Below are 17,945 nucleotides of genomic sequence, written 5' to 3' on the forward strand. Positions count from 1 at the left end.
CTTAAACTTTGGCAAAGTCCCTGCTTCTAAAACGATTTGACAAATCCACTGAATCTGTTAACACAAAACACTAACTTCGTGGAAGCAATGATGACTGATTACTGGCAAGATATTTGGACAGTGTGATTAATTATTAATTGCAGTTCATAGTATCATTTTAGAGGGAAAAGAGCACCTGAACCAACCACTCATGCATATTGTCTATCAGCATCCTCTTCCCATTATAATGATAACAAAACAAAAAAAGACTCGGGTAAGTTCCTCGCCTTCCCATTCGCACTTACTTCTCACGTGTCCTTTAAGAAAAATACACTTTCCATTTATTTTATTTTTTGCAACGCTGCACTTTTCTTCCAATTGGAAGTGGTTCGTATCAACCTGAAAGAGTCAGTTGGCGTCTAATCCGTATCTATCGTGGTGCAGCGACACTGCTTGACGCGCTGGATCCGTTTCTTCCTCGTGCTGGGTGTCTGACCGGGGCAGAAGAGGGTGTACGTGACGGTGCTGAAGGTTTTGGGTTTGCAGGCCGAGCAGGACTGAAAGGCGTCTCCATCTTGGTAATCATGCCTCGGGATGTAGAAGGAGTTGCACTGTCCGTAACAGAACCGGTTGATGATGGTGCGGCTCAAGCAGCCTTCCTCCCGGATGGTCTGCTTGAGCGGCTGGGTTTTGCACCAGTCCAACCGCAGGTACCGACGCTCCGTGACGTGCAGCGCCTCCTGGCTGGACTCAAGCACTTCGTCGGTAGCGGTTACAGGTCCCATCCCGCGGGAAATAAGTCCACCGATGGCGGGTTGCTGGCATCTATCCGATTCGTTTGGGTTGTACTTGTTTGGGTGTGGGAACGCGCCCTGAAAGGTGGCAGCACCTGCGCTCCTCAGCGGGCCGAGCAGAAGCAGCAGAACTGCTGCAGAGATCAGCACTGATCGTGTCTTCATCACTGAAGATGAAGGAGAAAGAGTGTTGACATTTTACGCACAACTTTTATGCGCGCGTTACGCACCAAATACACGAGCAAAGACAGGATAATTTAGGAATTCGGTTACCAAACTAAATCATCAGTTACTAAATTAAGTTACCTGTTGTTGATTTAAGCTCCTCACAGAAAGACTTTGTCCAGTCACAGTCTACAGCATGGGTTTCTTCTGCAGTCCTTCCTCCTCTAGTGGCTTCATGAATGACATGCTGAGGGGTTTTCTAAACTCTTCAGCAGAACACGCCCCCTTCCAAACCCTGACCCTAACTTCATCTGTCTGAAAGAAGGGAACCAATCCACTACAAACCTTGTTAATGCAGATAAATCGTTTATTTAAACTTCACAGAGCAAAAACATAACACAAACATGTTTTGGTAAGATGAGACTGTAGAGGCTCGCATCACTGCAGTATGGTGATGAGAACAGATACTAATTGGAATAATTGTTACAATATTTGTCATGCAACAGTGACCTTGTTCAAAGTCATCCCTTACATGACAAAGCAAAGCTGCTACAGTTTATAAGGAACTTAACCAAGAATAGGATCTGTATTGAGCCGTTGCTTCTGAAGACACAGAGGTGATTAACTGGTTATATCAAGACATACAAAAACGTAACTTCAGAAACTTCAGTGAACGAATTGATTTCTGTACAGTTATGAATAATTATGACTTTCTCGATCAACATTTCTCCAAATCAGTATACCTTTAAACATCTTATTATAATACAGTTGTATACTGACAGTCAATATTAAACACATAGTATTTTAGCATTTGGAGATAAATGGTTGCATCTCAGGCAATGTGACTATTCTCTATAAATATGGTTTTATAAGTGAACTGAGTAACACTTTTCAGGCACACGCTGTGCTTAATTAATGGACAAGATCTGGGCTAATTAACATGACATCAATACAATGAAAAGTGTGTATCTTTTATCTGCTATTTCTTATTTTACAATACTTGCCATAAAGTCACAAATCCATTGCTTGTTAACCAAAATGCTTAAATGTGTAGTGTAACAAACGTGTATCTGAGAGTAAACTTTATCTCACAGTGAGTTTAGGTTGTAGATTTGCTGGCAGGCGGGACAGTTGGTGGCTTTTCCTCTTCTTCCTCAAAGCAGTGAGGAACAGATTTTTTGGCGACCACATTGTCCAGCCTCTGGCCCATGAGATACGGGTTGACACTCTGCAGGGAGGCAGGAGAATACATTTATATTAATAATCTGAACACAGTGAACATGTGCATGAAGACCAAATAGAAGACAATCATTAAAAAAACGGAGATTCTTAGCTGGTAGTGGAAAATATCACATTAAGAGTGTGTCGCCTCTTTAAGGGGTAGATTTCAGTGCTGGTGATGTGTTTTTTTTTCAGACACAATACTTCAAGGGAAGAAGACAACAAATACGATACCCTTTTTCTTCTTTTTGGTCCTCCCTTCAGTTTTTGGTACAAGAGCTCCTTGTTCTGAAAGGAGACACAGACATTAAATCACAAATCCTTTGTTTTATAGCTGGTCCCTTTGTTCCTAAATTATTGTCATCAAATGAATAAATCAGTCAAAGGGGTGATTTCTTCAGACCAGACCCAGATACAAGACTTCATCCAGCATGCACATTACAAACAAGTTCAGTTTGATCTTTTAGATGGCAAAAGTCTTCATTTTTATTTTTAAGCAGCCACCAGCATGGGCAAAGAAACCAAAGCTATGTCTGCTGGGTTTCTTGCTCTCAACATCCATTTATCATGAAAAGGATTTCTTCTAGTTTCATTGAATGCTGTTGCACCATACCCGCTATAGGACTCAGTTCTGTCTTTTTTTAAAGTAAAATTCTGTGAAGCACTCAGAGCACTCTCTTAGTTTGCTTGAGAGGGTGGCACTTACAATATGTGATTACTTTGTATTCAGTGTTCAAATGTGTGTGCATTGCTTTGAACAAAAGCAAATTAATGTAAAAAATATCTTTTTAAGTAATCTTCATGCGTACATGTTTACCTGGTTCACATGTGCACCTAATATTGTGTCTCAGGTCAATGTAAAAGCAGACTTGATTTGAAGATGAAAGACTGGATAACTCCATGTTAATGAGGTGTGTGTGTGTGTGTATGTGTGTGTGTGTGTGTGTGTGTGTGTGTGTGTGTGTGTGTGTGTGTGTGTGTGTGTGTGTGTGTGTGTGTGTGTGTGTGTGTGTGCATTAATAGTCAATCAATTAATTATTGCATCAAAATGTGCTGCTTTAATTCATTGTAATCTGTGATGTTTAGACAGAACAAGTCATTTTGGGAACTAGTCAGGGGCATTTTTTCACCATTAAATTGATCTGTGATTAAAAAAAATTATAAAATTGGAATAAAGTTAGAATTCTCACCCATTTGGCCAGTGCTGGGTAGTCGTGCTCTGGGTCAAAAAGGTGCTGGTGTTTTTGAAACTCTCGGCTGAAGTCGGCTGTGTCCGGAGCATTTTCCAAACACCCGTCTGCTGCTGTGATGAAGTGCAGAAGAATACAATTAAAACCCAATAAAGAGCAAAAAGAATGGGCCCTGTGGTGTCATTAGTAGCAACATTTGTCTCTTAGTATGTTCATAAATAAAGTGCTCTACCGGTCTTTCCCTGGGGACAGGGGTTGGGAGGGTCCGGGTACCCGTGGTCCTCGCTGAAGTCTTTGGGGACGTTGTCGCCGGTCAGCTCGGCCACAATGTTGGGGATGTTGCCAAAGGGGCCGAGGTGCTGCAGCCCTTCGTGAGCACCACCTTGTGGAGGAAGATGAACATTACAATCCCCACAAAAACAAGAGCAGCAGCCTCACCAGCACCAAAACAAGACCAGGCATAATTTGAACAGGCATTATTTGCACTTAAATATCATATATGACAATATTGCCCATGTCACAACAGAATTGTTTCAGTTCTATTAGTTGTTTCAGCACAAGCTTCATCAATGATGATTAGTACTACTTGCATTCAGTCATTTTCCATTCAAAAAACAAAAAGCTCTGCTTTGAGTACAACATGTTTGTATTTGTTATGTAGGATAGTAAATTGAATATTTTTGAGTTGTGGACTAATACAACAGTATCAAATACACTTGATTACATGTTCTGTTTTATGATGAAATAATACAAAAGTAAGTGGAAAAAGAGTAAATACAAAAAAAAATACAGATTATATATATATTGGGACAAATAGAGAGGATATATCACTGGTTCCTTGAAAAAATTAATCCAACATAATGGGTTGTTCTGATGTATTGTTAGTGTTAATTTGTATGATCAAAAATAAACAATAATAATTAGTGCAGAATTAAGACAGATTCGATAGGACAAGTAAGTATATATAATAAGATGAATATACTAACTACTCACAAGCCCTTGCACCCTCCCAACTGTCCACATTCAGCTAATCTTTCACCTGCGATACCTGGTCCCACTGATAAATGCAGCCATCGTACCCTGTATGCTCTGCGGTCCGACAATGTTGGTGGCCTGATGTGCAGGATACTCCACCCTGGGCCGAGCGATGCCCAGCTGCTCCATGACGCCGTGCAGGAGTCGCTGGATGTCGGCCTCAGACACCTGGTCCACCGTGCGGGGGCTGCGGGCTGGAGCCCGGCTGACCTGCAGGCACAGGAGGAGGCCGAGCAACGAGAACCGCACCGCCGAGCCAATGTCTGCCATCTGCCGAAGGGAAAAAAAACACTTAAGGCCACCGCACAAAAGATGGACAGTAATCATGTGCAAACACAGCTGCATGTTCTGTTCGTCACATGACAGGCTATTGAAATAAACGGGTTCAATAATATGGAAATAGTGGTTGTATATTATGTATTTGTTGTATATGTTGTGGTTAATAGAAACCGTACAAGGCTGTAGATTGTCGATAAATGGAATAAAGACCTGGTGCGCCACTCACTCTGTAAACAGAGCAGAGGCCGATGTAAATAGACTATAAATAGCCGAATATTATCTATAAAAGAGAAAAAAACACCATAATGTATAATACAAGCTGTATTCAATTACACGTATTTGATGACATGTATGCTTTTGTTGATAGAAAACATCACAAATGAGCAAATAATGCATTTCTTACCGTATCCTCGATGATGGACCTGTGTACTGCGCAAGACCTCTGTCAAGCTAGACAGAGTAAATATCGTTTATTTCCGGTTTCCAAAATAAAAGCTTGCTTCACAAAAACGATGAAAAAAAGATTTCAAAATCACTTTTTCAATATTTTCTGCCAACAATTATTTTAATTGAAGTTGATTTAGCATAACTATAGATTGCAACGTTTTCCTGTTGTTCCAAAAAAATGGCCTCAACCTTTTACATCCCCCTCCCATTTTATTTTGAAGAAAAAACTCTATTCGCACTGTCATCATAACTGTCCATTATGCAACCTTGCAGGATGATTCAATCCGCCTCACTTCACGGTTCAGATGCAGTTGCCATGATACCACAAATCCTCTATTCTCATTGGCTGTTACATTGTGGCAAACATTTGCACAGGGCCCACAAAAGCTCTGCAATATCTGCCACAGACCACAATATCCCATCAACACATTTGTAATCAATTCGTAAGAAGAAAGCCCATTTTTTAATCCTCTTCAATGGGTGGTTAGAGTAATTCATTATCAGCATGCATAGTGCCGACACACCCAGTGTACCCATTTCAGCATCTTTGTTTGTGGTTTTGCTGATTTGTTTAACTTCTTATAACTTTTATGGGCCTCGGTATTCAGAGCATCTCCTACAAACTACTTGATGTTGACTGTTGATTTCTGGTTTTTAAATCCTCCACCATTAAGCAGTTTAAAAAGGAGTTTGGATCTTCGGTTTGCATCAAAAATAATACTGATGAATAGACATCACCTTATAACCACTTAACAGCTATAATAAAATGTATAACATGCACAGGTAAAAGAGAAAAAAATAATTTATTGACTTGATATGAAACATCGATACAACAGGTTAAAAAAAAAAAAATCATCAAATACATACATTTATTAAAATATTATATTCAAGACACTAAACAGTTCAAAGCCACATCATACATATAAAAAGGATCCATCAGACACCACAACCTAAAATGCTGCAGTAATGTGGCAAAACCACGTGACGACTTTTTAATATTTAAAAGACTATAGTGAAATGCGTCTTCTCCAAGGTGTCAACTGCAGTATCCCGACACCAGTGAGCACAGGAGAGCCGTCAGCATCCGGTGCTCTGGTGAACCTCGGGAAATTACCCAAACGCAGATCTCTGAAAACAAGATAAATTAAAAAAACATCAAATTAATGTTAATCAGACATCAACAGTCTAAAATCTCACATTTACCTGGTGTTTTATTAATCCTATGAAATAAATTCTCATGCGTTTATAATTTACCTTCCTGGTCTTTCTTGTGGGGTCATGCTTGCCTCTTTTCCAACAGGGCTGGGACCGGCTAACAAAGCTGTTGCAGGTCTGAAACCTTGTTCTAGCAACAATTTTGATAAAACATTTGGTTAAAAACAAAAAATAAATCATATTCATTACGGCCGGTTTCTTTCTTCATATTGCGTTTACCTGCAGAAGGCATACAGGTTCTGAACAGCAGGACATTGGGGAAAGTCTCGAGGCCGAGGCTCCTCCTGAGCGGTACTTTGTCTCCTGAGGTGGACTCCTGACTCTGCTCAGAGACCGGAGGTATGTCCTTTGACCTCCCTTGAATCCAGGGCACCGTCCACATCGCTGGAAGTATTTGAGAAAATTAAAGTGTTTTGTCGAGAAAAGGCCAATTACACCAATCCATTTTTCTGGTCGCTTAATGTTTTACCTTTCAAACTGTGTCTTTTTCTGCGACCTCTCTTTGCGCCTTTCAGAAGATGGGAATTGATCAGAAATTCCATACTGTCAATTACAGCTTTAGGAATCACACCTATAGAGAGATTGGAAAGATTGCAGAAATCCAGTCTGTTCAAACACCCTCATGCAAAACAACAAGTCAGGACCAAATGATTGTTTGGTTACCGAATAAGTCAGGATTTTCAATGAAGGTACGCAGGACAAGAACTCGGAGTTCAAGTCTCCTTTCAGACATCTCTGCCTTGTTGGGAGGCGGCAAAAGACACGGAGCGAAAACTGTGGCTATGTTGGAGCTGGTCATCAAGTTTTCGGCGCATCTGACACAATACGTGGAGAGAACGAAGAGGAAAACACATGGAATTAAAATAATTTGCATGTCACCTGTTAAACAACATCCAGGAGTTTTTGCTCATCCTGTAAAAAAGGGAAACAAGAAAAGGGAATCAACCCATAACTGTAAGACAATTATTAATTTAAACCCACCCTTAGATGATCACATAAAGATGTATTTTACTACTGAACCAAATGTATCCTTTTTTTTCCCTGTCTATTTTTTGCCATTTGTGAAAACAATGGATAGCTCTTAAGGCGTCTGAAGATAAATGAAATAGTCAGAGAAGTTGTTTAAACTGCTCATATTTCCACAATGTCTAAAACCATAATCTGGATGAAGGATTACTAGCATACATTGCGTCATTTTACAAAGGAGTCACAAATATGGCCTTCCACCATGGTGGAAAGCTTTAAATATTGCTTTCTCTGGCATTAAATAGTTCAGTTTAACTTCGCTGCAGATATTAATCGGGTAAAAGCGACATTGCTGTTTGGTTGCGTGTTAAAGTACTGCAACACTTGACTGAGATGACCAAGGCCTCAGCGACATACAGCAGACACTAAGAAGAATGATCAGCACTCCCACCAAACATTTGTGTTATCTGTTGGCAAGTTTAGCTTAAATTAACCCCACTGGTGCTCATCTATCCCAGTGGGCACTAATGCAAGCAGACTAATGCACTGCCATGTGCTCCGAACACTCGAAGGGTCTCAAAGGGTTCAATTTCCCCACAGTGTTCATTTCTCTCTCAAACCTTTGGGACACTTTGGAGAGGAAGTCAAGCAGGTAATGCAGACAGGAGGAGTTTCTGGCGGGTATCAAGCAGGACAGCAGCTGGAGGGCCGAGGCCCGGTCCTGTGGGCTGGTGAGCGTCTGGGCTTTGAGCAGCGCTGCGTGGAGCTCAGAGGGGAACAAAGGCTCCGGCAGCTCCCTGCAAAACTGTTTGATGAGCGTTGAAACATCGTAGGGGAGGGATGTGGTCAAACAACCCTCTCCTCTATTCAGCTTGGCCTGCAACACACAGCAATGGCCAAACAATATTTATATTTTGCCACAATAAAGCCACAGAAGAGCAGATGCATAGCAGCGTTTGCTCAAACCACCATCATTATGGTGCTCTTGCTCCAGTATAATTGCATCAGTGCAAGGTCAAAAGGTTAAGATCTTACCCTGAGGGTCTTAATGCGAGGAAGAGAGCCTGGTTTTCTGAACAGGCCAACAGTCCCAAGACGCTCCAGCAGAAATGAACAAGCATTCACCAAAAAGCTGAGACACAACACGTTCAAAAACAAAAAGGTTTAATCCTGGGACCAGACATCCCAGTTTAAGTTACGAAACGTCCTTATCCTGCCACTTGTACTCACCAGGGCACCAGTCCAAACTCGGGAATGTACTGACGCTGTGAATTCTCCAGAGGAACACCAAAGATCTTGGCACCACTGATGAACACTCTCTCCTTTTTCTTCTCTAAACTCTTCACAGTAATCCCGTAAAGAACTTGAAGGTGAAACCGAATCACATTACTGTCCGTAACCTTCATGCTGAAATGTTGAACAAGCTTTGACTGAAACACCACAACCACCTTCACTCACTTAGTAGCATCTCTGGTGGTAGAAGGAGGCCGGCTTTATCATGCTCATCCATATCACCTGTGGCTCAGGTGACAAGGAAGGGAAGGAAAAGTGGTGTGTTCAGGGCACATAGGGAACATGGTAGATATGAGCTTTCAACTCGAAAATAACTTTCACTTCACCATTAAGGTGTGATTTTTACATTCTGAATATTGACATCACAGATAAGAAATGTGTTGTGGTCAATGTCCCAATATAAATAAAAGACTAAATGAGCTCGCTCGATCTCATCATAATTGTTCAGCTGTGAAACACTTTAGAGATTTTTGTGGAAAAAACTGAGACTATGGCCAAGCTAAGAAAAGCTCTTAAATGGTCAAAACTTGAGCAACACTTTAAGTATTAAGACACATTTATGTCTATGAGGGGAGATGTTTATTTACTATTTAAAGTTCTATTTAACTCCATCACCTGAGGCTATCATATTTATAATATTATATAAAATAATGTTTGTTATCCTTTTTGTTAAGTGGGGAACTAAAATGTCTTTTAATCTCACGTGGTGAAAAAAAGTATATAAATCATTTTATTTAGGTTTTTCAGGTGAATTCGTCGTCTAATTAAAAGTTCTGTAGAGAAGAGAAAGCTTTCTTTAAGGGTCAAAACTCCTGTTACACTAAATAAATTAACAACTTAATGTGTTAGAGCTATCCCAAAAAAAGTTACTACAAATGTTGCAGGACTTTTTTCCTTGAATCATATAATTTCAGCAGAAATCACACATTATAAAAGGAATTTGAATCAGTTATGTTCTGCAGACAAATCCAATTCTTGCTTAGAGTTAAAATGAACTGACATATTGTCATGTTCATGTTCACGGACACGGCTCGCTCGCTGTATGTTAAGACTCCAGACTGATACTGTTAAAAGCAACTATTTTTATTACAACAGAACATGTATATACAGCAAAAGGCACAGTAGAAATACAGATAAGGAGGGGGAGCTGGTGCAGTTGGAGTGGGTTTTTTCTTTGGTTTTGGTGCTGGTTGGAGATTTAGAAACATTTCCTGTGCACGATGGAGGGGCCCGCCTCATCGTATTCCTGCTTGCTGATCCACATCTGCTGGAAGGTGGACAGGGAAGCCAAGATGGAGCCGCCGATCCAGACGGAGTATTTCCTCTCAGGGGGAGCGATGATCTGCGAGGAGGAGCAGAGGTACAGGTTGGTTCGATACGACATTTTAAACTTCCTGTCAACTGGATTGGACCAGTCGGTGCTGGTGGACAAGGCTCACCTTGATCTTCATGGTGCTGGGGGCCAGGGCGGTGATCTCCTTCTGCATGCGGTCGGCAATACCAGGGTACATGGTGGTTCCACCGGACAGCACATTGTTGGCATACAAGTCCTTACGGATATCAATGTCGCACTTCATGATGCTGTTGTATGCAGTCTCATGGATACCAGCAGACTCCATGCCTGGGCAGGTGAGAGGAGGAAGGAGAGTTCATCGGGTTGACAGGATTTGAGTACCAGTACGTAAATAATTACAGAAATAAGAACAATTATTAATAATAATATGAGTAAAAGTTGACAGCAACTTTAAAATACAAAGACATAAAGTGCTTTACAATAAAATAACAACATAATGTAAAATAATTCTAAGAGGAAACTAGAACACAATTTTACTTTTTTTTACAATTAATGATTGAGTTATACAACACACTATAATATAGTTATAAGGAGATATAAGGCTGTTTTTAGTTTAAGTTTATATTAATAAACAGTATTTATCAACATCTATGCCATCTCTTATGAAGACAGATTTTATATTAATTAAACTGTGTTTTACTATGTTATCATTCATTATTTGTACATACAACAGCCTCCACTGACAAAGAGATTCATATACATGTATACGTGCTTAAAGCTAGTGTAATTTGTTATGAACCATCTATGACATGTTCATATGATACTTTTAAAAACTAAATATGGGGGATAAAATAAAAACAATTGATTGTGATATGCTATGTTATTGTCAAGCTGAAATTGTAGCCTATAATCATTATGCCTTTCTGAGTCAGTAGTTGCCTTTCACTGCACATGAATTATAGTCAGACACATGAGTGTTCACAGTGTGTGAGTGCTGGTGGGCAGCTGTCGTGACTCACCGATGAAGGAGGGCTGGAACAGGGTCTCGGGGCAGCGGAAACGCTCGTTGCCGATGGTGATGACCTGGCCGTCGGGCAGCTCGTAGCTCTTCTCCAGAGAGGAGGAGGAGGCGGCGGTGGCCATCTCGTTCTCAAAGTCCAGTGCAACGTAGCACAGCTTCTCCTTGATGTCACGCACGATCTCACGCTCAGCTGGAGGGAGGATATCAATCACAGTTTAGTCGGTTAACCTTGCATGACGACATTATTAACCGGCCGACTGCACTAACTAACATTACAATGTAATCTACGAGCAGCTTTCTGTGCTCACCTCAGGAGCCGGGAGTTCAGTAAAATTATAATATTATGAGAATAAAAAATAATTCATGAGAAATTAAGTGAGGTTTTGCATCACATTCTCCTTCCAATTCATTCATTCTTTGTCAGACCCTTTGGCATCACTGTCTAACACACTGGGTCGCCTAATAGCAGCAAACACGGGGTTAACGGTGTCATCCCAAACAAAAACATAACAAAAATACGTCATCCCTGCTCTAAAACTCTAAAGGGGTCAACTGTGAAGACACTCCTGAAAACACTATGAAAAAAAAACATCTTTCCTCTGAGGTTGCCTTGACTATAATACATCAAGCCAAAATTGTTTGATTTTCTATAACGTTTTTCTATAAATCAAAGCCATTCATTGCGTTTATGAGTTTTTTTCTTCAGATCAGAACTTAAGTACCATAATATCCTAATTAGATGTGTGTAAGCATATCTTATTTATTAATGTATTTGGACACTAACTAAGTATATTTACTCATTACAGCAATAACCTAATAAACTAATGCAAATAAACCTCCAGAAAACCTCTTTTAATCTTATGGGTTATCCATTTTTGGTTTCCATTGTTGGGTCCTTCTTACCAGTGGTGACGAAGGAGTAGCCACGTTCAGTCAGGATCTTCATCAGGTAGTCAGTCAGGTCGCGACCGGCCAGATCCAGACGCATGATGGCGTGGGGCAAAGCATAACCCTCATAGATGGGCACATTGTGGGTCACACCATCACCAGAGTCCAGCACAATACCTGTCCACAAAAAGCAGCAGTTTGTCAGAAGAAAACATATAAAGAGTGTGTGTTTTAAATCGGCACAGTCAAAGAGTTAAAGTCCTCGGTCGAGACTCACCGGTGGTACGACCAGAGGCGTACAGGGACAGCACGGCCTGAATAGCCACGTACATGGCGGGGACGTTGAAGGTCTCAAACATGATCTGGGTCATCTTTTCCCTGTTGGCCTTGGGGTTGAGAGGGGCCTCAGTCAGCAGGGTGGGATGCTCCTCTGGGGCCACGCGGAGCTCATTGTAGAAGGTGTGGTGCCAGATCTGTGAAACAGGAACATGGAAGGAATATGTCAGGGACAGAATGTACTCACAACTAGGCTCTAATCAGGAATAAAAAGAAACAAATGAAGGTATTGCGGTGTTGCTTCACCTTCTCCATGTCGTCCCAGTTGGTGATGATGCCGTGCTCGATGGGGTACTTCAGAGTCAGGATACCACGCTTGCTCTGGGCCTCGTCTCCCACATAGCTGTCCTTCTGACCCATACCCACCATCACGCCCTGAGAACGCAAAGCAAACCACTCAGAAAAACATAGACACTTACAGACAGCCTGCTATAAAGCTTTCAAATGTTTATCTTTCAGAAACTTGTGGCTCCTTTGGTATTCCTACCTGGTGACGGGGACGTCCAACAATGGAAGGGAAGACGGCACGGGGGGCGTCATCACCGGCGAACCCGGCCTTGACCAGGCCAGAGCCGTTGTCGCACACCAGGGCGGTGGTCTCGTCGTCGTCACACATGTTTGGTCTTTTCTAAGTTGGCCTTCTGCACGGGACAGAGGATGGAAACACAGACTCAGCATTAGTTTGTGATACTGTCTGGATCAAGGGTGTGATCAAACTTTCAGTAAGTCCACGTGATTAATTAAGGATGCAAAACCACTATCATGTTTAAATGTGTAATATTTCCATTGACAATCTAATTTCACATATCCAGAGAAACAATGCAGCACTATGTTAAGTATGAAGACACGTCTGAGTGCTCTAATCTCCTCTCTGAGTCTCACAGCTGCCTGAAAAGCCAAAACGGGACATGTGTCCCTCCCCCCTCCAACACACACACTCTCAGGTCTATTTTCAGCTTCGGGACCCTTGTCACCATCCTCTGCGCTCACAACCCGTCCTCTGTATCTCATCGTTAAGCCGTGGCCGGTTAACAGCTGAGGCGGTGTGTCTTTTGACAAGAGGCAGGAGGAGGCCTGCGTCTCAGCTGTCGCCAGATAGTGGACTCGTCTGTTTGGAGGCAGACCATGTGCCCCGATCCCTTCACGATCTCTCCACACAGCCTGCATCCCCACTGCATCCTGCATCTGCCCTCATCACGCATGCGTCCCCTGTCCAAATCAACATTAGCTCGTTGAATTTAAAGTGCTATGTTGCATTCTAGGTAAAGGTTTCATGAAAATCAGCCTCTTTGCTGCACATGACGCTTTTGAAGCAATAACATGTTACTTTGATAAAACTTTGAAAATAGGTGGAAAATCCAACCTATACTGTGTCTGTCCACTCTTCTCACACCTCCTCTAAAGTTCTTCCACTAAAACTGACTCTGATACGGCGGGCCAATGTTTTCCAATGCTTTGTAAACTTTTCCAAATCAAGGCCATTCATTGCAGATAATGAGTTTGGCTCTTCTTCCACCAGAGCTTAAGAACAACAAGCTCTGAATTTAACTCAACATCAATTCAACAATAGTAGATATGATACACTGTACTTGTCATTCCAAGGTAGTACAGCTTCTTTTTTTTTAATATAGAATAAATAAGTGTTAAACTTGTGCAACATTATTTATAGAGGCAACTGGTATTCTAGGCTTTCCATAGTGTTTCACTCTGCATTTGAATAGGTGTTTTACTTGACTACCTTCCATTTTCATTTAACCAGGAAAGCCTCAGCGAGATAACAAATAAATTACAATTTGATGTGTCCTGGACAGGATAAGCAGACTAGACTTTGACTGTTGTGGGTTTCAGTGGAGCGTTATCAGTCTTAACCTCACAGAGTGTTCAGCCCTGTGTTCAGCCCTGTAAATCAATGAGTTGTTTGGTTCATTTTGGGATTAAAATCAAATAAAATGTAACATTGTCTATTTAATCTAAACATATTTAAATATTGATTGAACCTGATATGTTTCCTCTGGTTGTATCTACATTGAGTCATAGCTGCCTCTCCACAGCAAGCGTCCCATCACTGCATCCTAAAGTGCAGGCGACTTTTCCATAATTCTCTTAACTGTTCACCACCAATTTTAGTTTTGTCTTTCTTTCAAGTGATTCCCCCTCTCTCATGCTCAGCCCTCATCCTTCTCCCAACAACACATTATCAGCTTTGATCTAGAAACAATTCAAAACTGTGAAGAAGAAGAAAAAAATCCATGGTTTGGCAGTAAACTGTTCTACAGCTGCAGCAGCGTCTGCTCATCCTCCCTGATTCCTATGATCAAAAAAAAAAAAAAAAAAAAGAATAAAAGCAAGAAGACTGAAAAGGGACTCACCAAGTTGTAACCACAAGACTGGAGTTTCCACTGGGACAAAGGGCCGAGGGCACGAAGTGGTCCTTAAATATGTCTCAGCCTCCTGAGGCTGGGGGGCCAGTGGGCGGGCTCAGGAGTTCACACAAGCCCAAATTAAGTGCTGCTTAGCAAAATGGTTCAGTAAAGTGGATACTGTGTCACAGACGCCATCAAACTGGGGAGATGTTGCCTTGGAGATGAACGTCAATGTACGAAAGGGAGGAGTAGTGAAAAGTTTCAAGATAACTTTTGCCTGGATGGATGGTTGAGACAAATAGACTGTATATGGTTTGTACATAAGTATGCTGTATTTTAGTTGTAGTTTAAGTGTCAAATTATTTGTGTTGATTCTTTTAGAATCAATTAATGCCCTTTAAGTTAAATGTGACAGAGAGATTGGGACACTCAAACCCCTCAATATCATCAAGGGGATCAGTTCAGGTTGTTTCCTCATATGTGCAGCATCTTTCTCCCACTCGTGCTTCGTGGAGCTGCCCTTCATGTCCCTAAGGAAGTGTTAAGATGACTAATCTCAAAGCAGGGCACAGTGGTGGGTGGTTGGATGGTGCGATGGTAATCTGAGATGTTGTCTGAGCAAGGAGCCGTCTAAGGGGAACCTGCCTGTGACAGTTTGTGTGGTTCCATGTGTGAGGAAGGAGGAGGGAGGCAAAAACATGCCAGACAGCTGAGATGCAATATTGTAAGAGGGGGTGGGAGAAGGATGGGGCTGAGCCCGGGCCCGGGACTCCAGTAGACGACAGATCCCTGGGACGGCCTGTGCGCCGAGCAACGGGAGGCATTCTGTGCTCTGATTGGCTCCAGTGTCGCCTTTTAGGGAAATGGAGTGTAGCAGTTGCCAGTGGCTGATGTCGCCACAGACTGAGGCGCGAGCTCCGGCTCCTTATTCGTCACCTCGCACTGCCCCCACCATGCTTACGTCCCAATGCTGAAGCCCTATCAGGCCACTGTGAGTGCAATAAGAATGTAAATACCCCCCCACCACCATCAACACGTTGAAATATTCAGTTTGTAGCCGTGTGCGGTAATGTACCTCAGAGGGAAACGCTAGTAACCTACTTGTCTATTTCTATTTCAAGCGTTTATATAACCGAGAGCTACTTTCCCATGTATGTGTCTTTGCCAACTATTCATAAAGTTTCGGGTGAATTTCCTGATGAATCATCACAGTCTGTTTTGTGTCTGGTGAAAGTTCTTGTTGGGGTTCAAAGAAAAAATCAACTTACACAATGATCAAATGTTCAAATAATCAGTTAATTTTTTCGTAAGAGGGAGAAAAGCAGAACATCCTAACAATTGAGAAGTCAATTTTTGCTTGAAAAATTACTTTCCATTATCACAATTATTCTGTTGATCGACTAATCAATTAATCAACTTATCATTTCAGCTCTTCGATGATCTCAGTCATTCAGAAGTCTAAAGTAACAACAACTATGAAACTGAAGAAATAAAGGCATATAGTGATCTTGTTGTTAAAGTTGGACACATGGATTAAATGTTCTTCTTCTTGCCACAGCGATTTTTTCATATACTTTTTTTTACAGCAGCAGTAGAGATGATGAGTGAATGCAGTCCCTCTGATGGGCTGTAACAATAGTTAGTGATGGAAGAAGCATTACTTAAGTAAAAGTAGTAGTACCAAGTGATAAAAACACATTTAAAACTAGTTCCAAAACAAGAGTGAATCTGGGGAATAGGCCTTCACCAGCAGGCGAGCATCCAACCCATTTTCATTTCCAACTTGTCACATACGGACGTGCGGCCTGACCTCTTGGGGTCACGTATACCAGCGCTAAACTATGAAGCTCATCTATGGTCGTTGGTAAATAAGTCCACAACCATTTTTGGTTTCACACAGGACATGAACAGTGTTCTACAGGGGAAAGTCCTTTGTTCAGGGAATGAAACCAGGGAAGAGCACCCCAGCCCATATCGAGCGGAGCAGGAGGAGCCAACTTTGAATGTTGTGTTTACAAACCGCAGCCGACAAATCCATTCACAGTCACAAGAAAAGAAAAGAAAGAAAAAAGAAAACTACAAACAGAAAGACACAAGCTTAGGGTGTTAGTGCTAAACTACACACTAGTAGAACTAGACATACTGAAATACGTGCTTCCATAAGTGTTTGTTTGGAACAGACTCTCTTGTTCAGTAAAGGGAACAAATGCTTCACATTGTTGAGCAAAATGTAGGAGTCAGAGACATCCCGTTGGTTGAAACCGGTGCTGTGTTTTGTCAACAGCTCCCTTCAAGTCAGGGAAGCACTTTTTGGCAGAGTCCCATCTTTATCACCAGGTCTTTATCAGGATGAAGCAGATTGCTCTTAAATGGGTCATGGTTTTGAGGGACATTCGTCCTTATACGGGCATGTAGGAAGCACACAGTTTGTCTGATATGACAGCTGCCCCCTCTGCACTGCACACACACAAAGACAGACAGGCACACAGACACACACACCTCAGCAGCTGTTAGCAACAACTGCTTTTTTTTAACAGTCAAGTCCTGCTTCGACAGTTGTTTTTTTTAACTATTGAGGATGCACTGTTACAATACTTATGTCTGTGGAAATGGCTGAAGAAAACAGGAGAGTACGCTATTGCATGTTGTGCCACATTGCACATTTGTGCAATAAATGTGAGAAATTATAAAGGCTTTTTAGTTTTTTGAGTGAAAAAAAACGTATTAGACCACCAGGTCGGGATTTCTTGAAATCAAGCTGATAATTACTTATGTACTTTCACACCTTTGTGATGTTTACTATTTCTAGATGATAAAATAAACAGATGTCGCTAAAATAACATTAAAATGACTGATGATGGTCGTCTGTTTTGCACACTTCTATAGCACCGAGGGATTACAATTAACTTTGTCACTTCAGGGGAAAACATTTCAGTAAACAGCTGCTGACAATGAGCATGCAGTCAATGACATGTGCCACATGCCGGCTGTAAACAGCTGCTGGCTCGGCGGCATTTGACAAACTGTCTGCTGGTTGACACGATAATCATAACAATCACATTAGCGGCCTTGTAACTGTAAATCATTGAAAGATATGATAAATGTGGCAGCAGAAACATGATTTTATGAACATTACATCACATGTTAAAGACTGGCTTCTTAAAGACCAATAATAATGCATTTTTTTCTTAAGTTTTAAAATCTAATATTGGCTGATGCATTCATTTAAAAAAAACTGGAATGACTTTGGGGCAGCAGAAATATATATATATTTTTTTTTACAATTCTGACACCTTTAAGTTGATAGGGCTCAAGTTACATCTAGCAGTTATAATATAGCATTATCATTCATTTCAAGTAATGTATCTGACCAATATTTACTCTTTTAGCTGTTTTTTGGTCTCCGTCTTTAGCTACTAAATAATTCACTTTGTTCACCAGTTGGTTGCTAACTGTGTC

The 17,945-nt window shown here is 41.4% G+C and overlaps 3 protein-coding genes across 3 annotated transcripts; all 3 read right to left on the reverse strand.

The window, feature by feature from the left end:
- Positions 1-398: 398 nt before the first annotated feature.
- Positions 399-938, reverse strand: grem1a (gremlin 1a, DAN family BMP antagonist; the record flags this gene model as incomplete). Its single annotated transcript, XM_079215487.1, has 1 exon — positions 399-938. The coding sequence occupies one exon, from the start codon at positions 936-938 to the stop codon at positions 399-401; it is 540 nt and encodes a 179-aa protein (XP_079071613.1).
- A 360-nt stretch (positions 939-1,298) lies between these two features.
- Positions 1,299-4,654, reverse strand: scg5 (secretogranin V; the record flags this gene model as incomplete). The annotated part of the gene is made up of 5 exons (XM_079215511.1): positions 1,299-2,166; positions 2,394-2,447; positions 3,350-3,462; positions 3,582-3,731; positions 4,429-4,654. 5 exons carry the CDS (start codon positions 4,652-4,654, stop codon positions 2,038-2,040), a joined length of 672 nt encoding a protein of 223 aa, XP_079071637.1. The 3' UTR covers positions 1,299-2,037.
- A 4,992-nt stretch (positions 4,655-9,646) lies between these two features.
- Positions 9,647-14,523, reverse strand: actc1a (actin alpha cardiac muscle 1a). Its single transcript, XM_079215310.1, has 8 exons — positions 14,493-14,523; positions 12,611-12,764; positions 12,370-12,498; positions 12,065-12,260; positions 11,803-11,964; positions 10,898-11,089; positions 10,024-10,205; positions 9,647-9,926 (listed from the first exon to the last, which is right to left on the reverse strand). Exons 2-8 carry the CDS (start codon positions 12,737-12,739, stop codon positions 9,783-9,785), a joined length of 1,134 nt encoding a protein of 377 aa, XP_079071436.1. The 5' UTR covers positions 12,740-12,764; positions 14,493-14,523; the 3' UTR covers positions 9,647-9,782.
- Between the last annotated feature and the right edge of the window lie 3,422 nt (positions 14,524-17,945).

Source organism: Taurulus bubalis (genome assembly GCF_910589615.1).
Source record: "Taurulus bubalis genome assembly, chromosome: 3".
Lineage (NCBI taxonomy): Eukaryota > Metazoa > Chordata > Actinopteri > Perciformes > Cottidae > Taurulus > Taurulus bubalis.

What these genes read in the sequence shown, in the direction of transcription:
- actc1a (XM_079215310.1), bottom strand. Translation starts at nt 12,739, where the DNA reads ATGTGTGACGACGACGAGACCACCGCCCTGGTGTGCGACAACGGCTCT. An exon ending in TTGGACGTCCCCGTCACCAG is followed by an intron (nt 12,499 to 12,610) that starts GTAGGAATACCA and finishes TTGCGTTCTCAG; the next exon opens with GGCGTGATGGTGGGTATGGG. An exon ending in CTACTCCTTCGTCACCACTG is followed by an intron (nt 11,090 to 11,802) that starts GTAAGAAGGACC and finishes TCCTCCCTCCAG; the next exon opens with CTGAGCGTGAGATCGTGCGT.